At 42.0% G+C, this 11,238-nt stretch overlaps 1 protein-coding gene across 1 annotated transcript in view; it reads left to right on the top strand.

The window, feature by feature from the left end:
* LOC147462018 (phosphoenolpyruvate carboxylase-like) overlaps positions 1 to 6,027 on the top strand; it is a 67,172-nt gene extending 61,145 nt beyond the window's left edge. The window contains exons 7-10 of the mRNA XM_086509485.1: positions 3,581 to 3,735; positions 3,828 to 4,826; positions 4,907 to 5,293; positions 5,378 to 6,027. Coding sequence (XP_086365611.1) covers positions 3,581 to 3,735; positions 3,828 to 4,826; positions 4,907 to 5,293; positions 5,378 to 5,656 — 1,820 coding nt within the window. The 3' untranslated portion in view covers positions 5,657 to 6,027. The remainder of the gene's footprint in view (positions 1 to 3,580; positions 3,736 to 3,827; positions 4,827 to 4,906; positions 5,294 to 5,377) is intronic.
* The last annotated feature ends 5,211 nt before the right edge of the window (positions 6,028 to 11,238 follow it).

Genomic DNA, 11,238 nt, shown 5'->3' on the forward strand with positions numbered 1-11,238 from the left:
CTTGAAACAATATGTAGTCGAGAGACGAGTGGCGGAGTTCCACTCCTAGATGCACTGGCCCCAAAGTCTGGCACCCCTTTCCATACTTCTTATTGATTGAGAAGTCATAGAGTAAAATTGTCGGGAAGTCACTCAGCAATTGTGCAACCATGAAGTGATCTGCTAGAAGTGATTCCTTGGGCGCCAATTTATAGGCACTAGGCCCAAAAGCAATTGGTACAAAAAGGTGGCGCTCTCAAAAGCAAAATTGGCTAGAAACATGGTGCCAATTAATAAACGGTTTTGCATGCCAGAGAAGAGGTTTGGTCTTGTGACAAGAGAGGGCACCACGTGCGAATGGAAAGAACAGAGAGGAATAGACTTTTAGCCCTTCAAAACAATTGAATAAAGAGAGTGAGAGAATACACAGAAGACATGGAATAGCGAAGTTCCACTCCAAGAGAAAACTTTAGCCCCCCTTCTGGTATTTCTTTTCTAGTGCTTCACAAAGGTACAATTGTCGGGGGATTCTTCCTCTTCTTTCATGCAAGCGAGAATGCTAGAGTGAGCCCCCAAGGTTCATATTCAAAGGCCCTCGGCCCAAAAGCATCATACATGAAAAGCTAGGGCTCCAAAAGCTTCCTAACCCAAAAGTTGGCGCCCTTAGTTACTTCTGTAAATTGCGGGCTGGTTTCGTACACCTTTTCTCATGAGCAGGTTCCACGTTTTGCAGACAACTACCACATCATTACCTTTTTAGGGTTTTGCCTAATTTTTCAAATAGAATAGATGACAACCACAAAGCAAAGATTTTGGTCTGGAAAGAAAGGCCAGTTCCAAGCATACCAGGTTCAGAAATGTTTTCTCAAGGTCCTTGGTGGAAGCAACAGGTTTCTTGGCCGGATGATAAACGTGACAAAAGAATCAGTCATCAAACTAACATAGACGACATTTCTTGCTCAGATGCTTAGCTAGTTGGTTCCTTGGTTCTTTCTTTAGAATGTTCCTAAACCCGTATAAAGAAGATTGGAAACTAGAGAGAGGTGTCAAGTTTGTCGGAGAGAGAGAGAGAGAGAGAGAGAGAGAGAGAGAGAGAGAGAGAGAGAGAGAGAGAGAGAGAGAGAGAGAGAGAGAGAGAGAGAGAGAGAGAGAGAGAGAGAGATGAAATGACCTATGAGACCCAAAAAGTTACATGTCGGGAGAATTTGATAAAGTGTCTGGAAGAAACTAAGAGAGATTGAAACCGAAAGCAAAAAAGCTAAAATAGAAGTGCAGGGCACTATGAGGGGGTGACTAACAGCTCTTTAGCAAAAACAAATATACAATCTCATGAAGGATCAGGAGGGAGAGAGAGACACCATGATGGAGTCCCCGCCAACCCTCTCGAGTCTCAAGGGCCCCCCACCCCATTACTAGAGTCATGAGTGGTATTCATTTATGTATTACATAAACAGTGTACAACAGATCGTACCTTGATGCTCATGCAATGATAGTACCTTCATTGACAATTCAATCAGTGGATGATTTGGCACCTGCTCTTAACTCTCGCAAGCATTGCTCATCGATTTCTCCAAGAACATTTAGCTTGTTGACCTCCAAGATATGAAAGATAGGAGGGTTTCAGAAGGGAGGTTTGTGACATAGTTACCGGGGAACGCCCCCTAGCCCCCGTTCCGGCGTTCCGCGGGGCAGTTCCCTTCCCGAACGTTCTGGAACGTCCCGGAATGTCTGACATTCCGGGTGGCCAATGCAAACCGGAACGGCCGTTCCGGAACGCTCCGAAACGCCCCCGGACCGTTCCGGAATGCCCTTGGAACGGCCAACGGCTACAAACAAATTTGGCAAAAATTGAAAAAATTGAAGTAAATGTTTGGGCTTCTTTTGAAAGTGTGCAAGGCCTCAAGGACTCATAAAATGCACCCCCCTTCCCCTCTCTCTTAACAAGCTAATCCTCAAGGCTCAAGCTCTCTCCCTCTCACTGTCAAGATCTCTCCCTCTCAAGACTCACTCTCTCAAGGCTCAAGGCTTCAAGCCTTCAAGCTCTCTTCCTCTCCCTCCCACTCTCTCAAATCTCTCCCTCTCTCTCTCTCTCTCTCTCTCTCTCTCTCTCTCTCTCTCCATCTAGTCATAGCAAGGTTGAATGGTCTTCAAAACGAGTTTTTTGTGAGTATTAGAGTCAAAGCACTCTAATACTCCCTGTATTTAAACACAAGGAGCTAAAAATTGCACTATTTGGGTGTTTTTTATACCTCCCGTTCCGCGACGTTCCCGTTCCGGACCCCTAGCCGTTTCCCCGTTCCGCAGGGATCCCGTTGCCGTTCCCGTTCCCGTTCCCGTTCCGCGTTCCGGGTAACTATGGTTTGTGATGTCATGCGCGCACGTCACTTGCGCTACGTGGACATGCTTCTGCAACAATCTAGCATGAGTCATTAGCTTAGGACCTAGCCTGGCATTTTGTGAGCCTCTAGCAGGTGGTCATAGTTGCATACCCTTTCTTGCACAGTACAGCATTTCAGCACATAGGCAATTTACCGCGTGTGAACCGCCTCTAGCATGTCATTTAAGTTATTAAAATGACCCTTCATATTCCTTGCTCGTGGGGTCTCACTGATGCCTGCTCGACCCAGCCCTTAGCCCCTATATAAGGCAGCCTTTGGGTGCTTAGAAGCAACAAAAGACACAGGGGATGGCAGTAGCACTAAGCAGTACCCGCATGACCCAGGAGTTCCCCCACGTTTTCTCATCATGAACCAACGTTTGTGATCGGTGTTATCAGCCCTTGATCATCAGCGTTTTCAGGCCATGATCGCCATGGATTTCAGCCCCTAGCCTCGTCATGGTTGCAGACCCTAGCCATCGGCATTCAGCCATAGCGTCGTCGCCGTTGTCGACACAGTACCCCAGCATCTAGTACCCCTTGTGTTCGGCTTGGCTCCTGCGTAGCTCAGCATAAGGACTCTCAGTACCCCTCGGTACCTCGTCCTCGTTGTCGTCGTCATTGTCGTCGACATAGAACCCCTCAGTACCTCGTCGTCGTCGTCGTTGTCGACATAGAACCCTTCAGTACCTCAATACTCCTTAGTACCCATCGGTACCTCAATACCCATCTGTACCGCAGTACGCCTCAGTACCCATCAGTACCTCAATATCCCGCATTACCCCTTAGTACTTGCAATACCTCAGTACCCTTCAGTATCTCAGTAGTACCCAGCATCAGTAGCATCAATACCCATTAGCATCAGCATCTTGGCATTTAGTCATCGTATTAGCATTGTGCAAGAATAAAGAAAGTACTTGCTCTTGCAACAGAGCAAGGGGGCTCTTGAGGGTTTGGGACCCGACATTCTTTGTCGTCTCTTTTTTCTCTCTCTTGTGTCTCTCTCATTCATTTAATTCAGTTCAGTTCTTTCAAGTGAAGTAAAGTAACCCTTGTGTTTGTGCGGAGTACTAGATCCAAGCAAAATTCTAAAACACTTCTGCTGCACCTAACATGTGATGACAAAGGTCTGGCCCCTGATGTAAACTGTTAATATCTGTCATTTGTGATAAATATTTTTCCGTCTTGTCTCAGTAAAATTAATTGCATTGATTTTCATTTTAGAGTTTTGGAAGCCTATTCCTCCCAATGAACCCTTCAGGGTGATTCTTGGAGACATTCGTGACAAGCTGTACCAGACTAGGGAACGCGTACGACAACTTCTAGCTACTGGAAAATCTGACATAGCTGAAAATGACACTTATGTGTCCAAAGAACAGGTTCTTTTACTGCTTTGTAAGGATAAATTATATACCTTGAATCAATTGCTAAGTTTTATCATTGCTCATCTGATTCCTTTTACGCTGCTCAGATTTTGGAGCCTATAGAGCTTTGCTACCGCTCACTTTGTGAAACTGGTGACAAACCCATTGCGGATGGAAGTTTACTGGACGTTTTGCGTCAAGTTTCTTGTTTTGGTCTTAGTTTGGTGAAGTTAGACATTCGGCAGGAGTCAGAGAGGCATTCTGATGTCATGGATGCCATAACTCAGCACTTGGAATTGGGTTCATACAAGGACTGGTCGGAGGAGCAAAAGCAAACTTGGCTTCTTTCACAATTACAAGGAAAACGTCCCCTCTTTGGCCAGGATCTTTCAGTAACTGACGAGGTTGCTGAAGTTTTGAATACCTTCAGAGTTGTAGCAGAGCTCCCGCACGATTGTTTTGGTGCTTACGTCATCTCTATGGCCACAGCTCCATCAGATGTACTGGTTGTGGAGCTTTTACAGCGTGAATGTCATATAGCAAAGCCCTTGCGAGTTGTTCCTCTTTTTGAGAAGCTGGATGACCTGATAAATGCACCAGCTTCTTTAGCCCGCTTGTTTTCCATTGACTGGTATCGCGGTAAAATAAATGGACGGCAGGAAGTCATGCTTGGATATTCAGATTCTGGAAAAGATGCAGGAAGGCTATCAGCTGCATGGCAGGTGTTCAAAACACAAGAAGACTGTGTGAAGGTAGCACAAAAGTTTGGAGTCAAACTTACTCTATTCCATGGGCGTGGTGGCTCTGTGGGCAGGGGTGGCGGCCCAACTCATCTTGCAATCTTATCACAACCTCCTGATACCATTCATGGATCATTGCGGGTTACCATTCAAGGAGAAGTCATAGAACAATCCTTTGGGGAGGAGCATTTGTGTTTTCGTACTTTGCAGCGTTTCACTGCTGCAACCTTAGAACATGGAATGCAACCTCCTAAGGCTGCGAAGCCGGAATGGAGAGCATTAATGGATGAAATCACCCCAATTGCAACAGATGAATATCGCGGAGTTGTGTTTCACGAGCCTCAGTTTGTAAAATACTTTCGGGCGGTATGGCCACCACCTTCATTTGCATACAAACTCTGCATAATATTTTTAATTTTCAATACCTTCTGATCCTTGAATTTCAGGTCACCCCTGAGTTAGAGTATGGACGCATGAATATTGGTAGCAGACCATCAAAGAGGAAACCTAGTGGAGGTATAGAGTCTCTGCGTGCTATCCCATGGATATTTGCTTGGACCCAGACAAGGTTCCATCTACCGGTTTGGCTAGGAATTGGCTCAGCGCTTAAGTATGCCCTCAACAAAGACAGGCGAAATTTGCTTGTATTGCAGGAGATGTACAATGGGTGGCCGTTCTTCAGAGCCACCATTGACTTGATAGAGATGGTCTTTGCAAAGGGGGACCCCAGAATTGCTGCTCTGTATGACCAATTTTTACTATCGGAAGACTTGCAACAATTTGGTGATGCCTTGCGGTCAAAATACGAGGAGACTAGAAACCTTCTTTTGCTAGTAAGTCGCAACGCTGCTGGATAGAAAATTGTTGTTGTCTTGTACTACAAGTATCAAATTTGTTTTGTATTGTTAATAATGCAGGTGGCTGGGCATAGTGAGGTTTTGCAAGGAAATCCAACACTGAAACAGCGCCTGAAGCTCCGGGAACCGTACATCACAGTTCTAAATGTTCAGCAAGTACATACACTAAGGAAGATGCGGGATGAAGGCTACAGCAGTATTCAAAGTCCTGTTAGCAGTAACAAACCAGCAGCTGAGCTCGTAAGCTTGAATCCGACTTCAGAGTATGCACCCGGTCTGGAAGATACATTGATCCTGACCATGAAGGGCATAGCTGCTGGTATGCAAAATACTGGTTAGGCATTGACAAGGCCGGAAGGGCCCTTTATGGTGCTGCGTTTACCAGTTTATTAACTCACTGCTCTTTCCAAGGTAGCACTCCAAGGCTTGTGGAAAATGCTTGGAAAGTGAGATTTGCATTGTTTTGTCTTTCAGGCATTGTTCTCCTCCTGTACTTGGCATTGCCTCCATCATAAATAAGGAAGGGGCGAGCCACTTTGCCTCTCGCAACAGATTCTAATCTCAAGTCTTTTGTATACTACTGGGCTACTGTTTCGTCCATTAAAGTTTTTGTAATCCTTATAGCTCTTTTGAAAAGAGCTTTCATTTTGGAAGATTTCTACTTTCATTTTGGAAGATTTGCAAATGTAAATAGCGTGTAGGTCTTCTTACTTCATGGTTTTGAGGAACTGCTTTGAAGCTGGTTAGCACAGGGTATATACCTCTTACTTATAAATGTGTAGGTTATGACGTTTTGGAGATTCTGCTGCCATCTTTTGTTTTTGTTGGGAGTGCAGCAGAAAGGAGAAACATAGATATATCAATGTGTGCAAAATTATGAGACAAGCACCAAATTACAATGTCCTCTCATCAGCGTAGCAGATGTTGGTTTGAAGCTTCTAGCTAGATTGTCAATTGTTCTCTGGGAGAATTGTTACTGCCTTCACCAACCCCCTATCATCACTTTCCCTCGAAGACTATTGAGATGGTAGCAGATGCTAGTTTGAGGATTTCATGTAGATTGTGGATTGCTTTCTCTTTGGGAGTTGTTACCACCTTCGCTTCTTCTGTTACCGCTGAATTGACTATTGGTATCAGGGCCCTTTTCCAAGCTGTACACGCGCGCTAATGGCCTGTCTAACAGAGGATTTTCTTTTGGCGGTCTCATAGGTACGCTTCTTAGGTCCTTTTGGCACATTAGTGCATTGCTTCCTTTACATGATGTTGTTGCCGCCAGTGTGGAGACAATACCTCATATTTCCGTTTTGAAAGTCTTTCGGATATTTGGCCAATTGAACCCACCATTTATGTAGTATTTGTGTAAGTCTTGACAAGTGTGTTTATGGTATGGCAAGAAACTTTTTTTAGGGCATATAGTGTCCAAAAATAGGATATTAACGGATTTAGAAAAAATCCAGGTTATCATAGAATTGGTTAGACCTACGATAGTTTGAGAAGTGTTGGATAGTTTGAGAAGTTTTGGCATTCATGTGACATTGTGGGTATTAGAGAAGATTGGTGTACATGTATGCTATAGTAACAAAGCTTTTTATGCTTGATTACTAACTTCAATTGGATTGATAGATGCGAGGAGTCACTTCGAAAAGTTAAAAGACAATACCAAAGACACTTGACGCCTAATTGGTATAAGATTTTCATGGGTATGTTGATGCTTTTAAGTTTTCCATTGGTTGTGTTTTAGCTCAGCGTAATGAGTTGACCATGGATTTTCCATTCTGTTATGCGAATCTCCATTTGTCCAACAATTCCTTATCCCAAACATTGGGAAGAGCTAACATCGATGTCACACAGATGGAGTACCTTGTTGACATCAATTTTGTTAGATCTTGAGCTTGGAGAAAAGGTGATATTGGAGACACCTTGGATTAGGACATATATGTTAAGTATGGAGCATGATTTGACCTTGTAATTTTTATTCTTAAAAACACACATTTGTAAGGTCTCCATTATTATGAGGAGAAACCATTGTGCATGAGAAAATTCACTCAGTGGAAAACCAAAAATCATATTCTCCAAAATATCTTGGTCGGACGGAGATTGGAAAGTGATTGGAAAACAATTGATCGATGGTCGGTACGGTTGGTCGATGGTTGAAAGCCTATGATTGGTGGCTCAAATTCAATGATCGGTGGAATGCGTGGGTGAGTTGCAGGTGGACTTGTCTACACATGGGCACATCAAACACATGGACGGTTGCCTCTTATGCGAGAGGGTGGCTCCTTTTGGTGTGTAAAACTAGGCCTCTTCTACACATGAAAAGAGAGGAAGTGTATGAAGTGGTGAAAGAGAGTGAAGCAAGGTAGTGACAAAATTAGGCGGGAGGACCATTAAAAGTTTTTAATCCCTTTGTAACTTACTTCAAGTTTGAAGTGCAAAGCCATTAAGTGATTGCTTATTTGTGGACGTAGCCCGCAGTTAGGTGAGTCACATTTATTGTGTGCTCTCTCTCTCTTTCTCTCTCTCTCTCTCTCTCTCTCTCTCTCTCTCTCTCTCTATATATATATATATATATATATATATATATATATATATATATATATATCGTTTGTGTGAATAATCTCTCTCCATCAAGTATACCACTCTAATTTCTATTTAGCTACTCATTGTTCTTAACAATTGATATCAAAGCGAGGTTTACTAGTAGCTGTAATATCTAAAGGATAGGATTTTTTAAATTGAGTGGGAGTGATGGGAGAGGAAGCTAAGTTTAAGATTGAGAAGTTCAGTAGCGGTAAGAACTACCAACATTAGAAGATGCAAGTTCTACCAAAAGGATCTCCATTTTTCATTGGGCGATCTTGTAAAGAAGCTCGTAACAATGGCCGATGAAACTTGGAATATCAAAAGGCATTAGGAACAATCCAGCTTTGCTTGGTGTCAACGATGGCATTCAAAGTTTCAAAGATGAAGACCACAGAGGAATTGTTAAAGTCCCTTGAAGGCCTATACAAGAAACCATCCGCATCAAATGAGTACAAATACTCTCCAACGGACAATAGAGGTAAGTATTGCAGCCAAGCTTTTGAAAGCTTTATGCTAGCAATGGCTTTCAAATGAAAAAGACAACCCAAGGACACCTCACCAAAATGGAGTTTCAAAGAGGATAAACATGACAATCATGGAGCGAGAAAGAAGCATGAAGCTACATGTAGTCTGTCACGAGCTTTGGACAAAAGTAGTAAGTAGACTTGTATACTTGATAAATCGGTCACCCTCAACAGCACTGGATGGAGGAATCTTAGAAAAGGTGTGGACAGGTAAACCGATGAACTCTGCATTTCTAAAAATGTTGGGATGTAAGTCCTTCATGCACATAGACAAAAGTCTAAGGTCTAAGCTAGATACAAAGTCCAAGGAATGTTTCTTCAGTAGCTATGAAAAAGCAAACTTCGGGTATCTCCTATGGGATCTTGAAGACGGTAAAATATTTAGGAGTAGGGATGTTAATTGCAATGAATATGATATGTACAAAGATTACTTGGAAAGAAAACAAACAAAGAATGCAGGTGATGAGTACATGGAACTTGAGGACATTGAAGACTCAAGGAGTGCAAGAGGTGACAATTGCAACGACGTCAATAAGATGAGGAACCTCAACCTATATCCCGAAGATCTACGAGAGTAAGTAGACCTCCAAAGAGGTTCATTCCTTACTTTAACCATCTCTTGGTCTAAGATTCTAGAGAGCCAGAGTCATATGAAGAAACCATGCAACATGAATCCAAAGAGGAGTGGATGAAGAGCATGTAAGCAGAGATGGGACTCATTGCATCGAAATTAAACATGCAATTGGTTGATTTACTTAAAGGTAAATGGGTACCACAAAACAAATCGATGTACGAGTTAGAGGAGGAGCAAAGCGAGAGAAAGAGATACAATTTTAGGTTGTGTTAAAGGAGTTCTCTCAAACGAAAGGTATTGGCTTTAATGAAATATTTTCTCTTGTTGTTAAAATGAAATTCATTACACTTGTGTTAAGTCTTGTGGCTTCTCAAGATTTAAACCTTGAGCAAATGGATGTAAACAAGGAATTCCCTCATGGAGACTTGGAGGAGGAGATTTACATGCTTCAACCAAAGGGGTATAAAGAAAAGGGTAAGGAGAAAATGGTATGCATGTTAAGAACTTGTATGGTCTAAAGCAAGCATCAAAACAATGGTACTTGAAATTCGACCAATGGATGCTAGATCATAGATTCAAATGATGCAACTCACATCACTGTGTGTCTCAAAAAGGATTTGGGAGATGGAAAATTTATCATCCTAATGTTGTTGCAAGTGCTAACATGCAGGACATAAGAGATCTAAAAGAAGAGTTGTCTAAATCTTTTTCAACAAAAGATTTAGGTGTTGCAGAATGGCTACTTGGTATGAAAATATCAAGGGACAAGATGAAGAAGACACTAACACTATCTCAAGAGAATTACTTAAAAAAGATACTATAAAAATTTGCAATGCAAAATACAAAACCAGTTTCTATACCTTTGACTAGTCACTTTAAACTAACCGAGGATATGTGTCCAAAGATATAAGAGGAGATAGTTTATATATCTAAAGTTCCAAATGCCGTAGTAGTAGGGATTCTCTAATGTATGCTATGGTCTGGACAAGCCCAGATATTGCACATGCAGTGGGAGTTGTGAGTAGATTCATGGAGAATCCACGCAAAGAAGATTGGCAAGCTGTGAGATGGATACTTAGGTATCTAAAAGGAAAAACTACAAATGCTCTACGTTTTGGAGGCTAATGTGTCATTTTCACTTTTTACAAATCATGTGTATTTTCCTACGCGTGTAGACATATATTGCATCATTAAGTATGATTTTGAAGTTCAAATTTCTACTCTAATTTGTCAAAGTCTGTCCGCCACAAAAGAGGGTCTAACTTGGTTTTTTGGACTTAACTTCGTAAATTCCAGGATCAATGTCTAGCTGATGACTAATCCTAAAATAGAGAAGAGTGAAAAGCTAGAGAGACTCACCTATTTCCATTTGGATGAGGATACAATCATGCAGGAAACAATATGTTGATTATACAAACACTACCTTAGAGAGCATACACCCACAATGTTCCAAGGGAAGTTTAGAGATACCCAAGGCACCTTGGGGGAATTTTCAATCATGCCCAAGGAGTTGGAAGCCCAACCAAAGCAAAAAGAAGTCCAAAATATTTTCAAGAAGGTTAGATTGAATGGAAATTTAAGCTACCACCTTGCAGTGTAGATATGAAAAGAGCTCCCTCTAAGAAGATGACATCCCAACCTTGACTGACTTAAACTCCAAGTAATTAGCAATCAAGATCATGGAAGGCCTTGAAGTTGATATGAACATGGGAATCCAAGAAGGCATGGAACCTAACTCGGGGGAGTCACCATATGTAAAACCTATGTATTGTATGCGTTCAAGGACTATTTATATAACCCCTTAGCTGTGAATTTATCACCAAAAAAAGGGACCCTCTTTCTCTTCAATCTGATTGATATGCATTTTCTTTATTGTAGTGAACTCCCAAGGGAGCCAACCACCACAAAAACATTAAGTGTCATTCTCTACATAAGAGACCATTCTTGTAGTTATTACAAAGGCACTACAACTCTTTAAGATTTGGTTTTTACAACATCAACGGGATTTAAGATTCAAGTGGTTTAAAACAAATCTTGAAAGGATCTTTAAGCTTTATCCAAAGCTTCAAAATTCAGAGGGAAATTTTCTTCTCTCTCTCTCTCTCTCTCTCTCTCTCTCTCTCTCTCTCTCTTCCCACAAGTGATTAAAACTGCATCCAAGCACAATACCATTGGATTGTATGCTTTCACATCTATCATTTTTGGGGATGATATCATCGTTGTGCTCTTGTATGAAGTTT

Source organism: Adiantum capillus-veneris, chromosome 3, assembly GCF_014529385.1.
Source record: "Adiantum capillus-veneris isolate H3 chromosome 3, ASM1452938v2, whole genome shotgun sequence".
NCBI classification, from domain to species: domain Eukaryota; kingdom Viridiplantae; phylum Streptophyta; class Polypodiopsida; order Polypodiales; family Pteridaceae; genus Adiantum; species Adiantum capillus-veneris.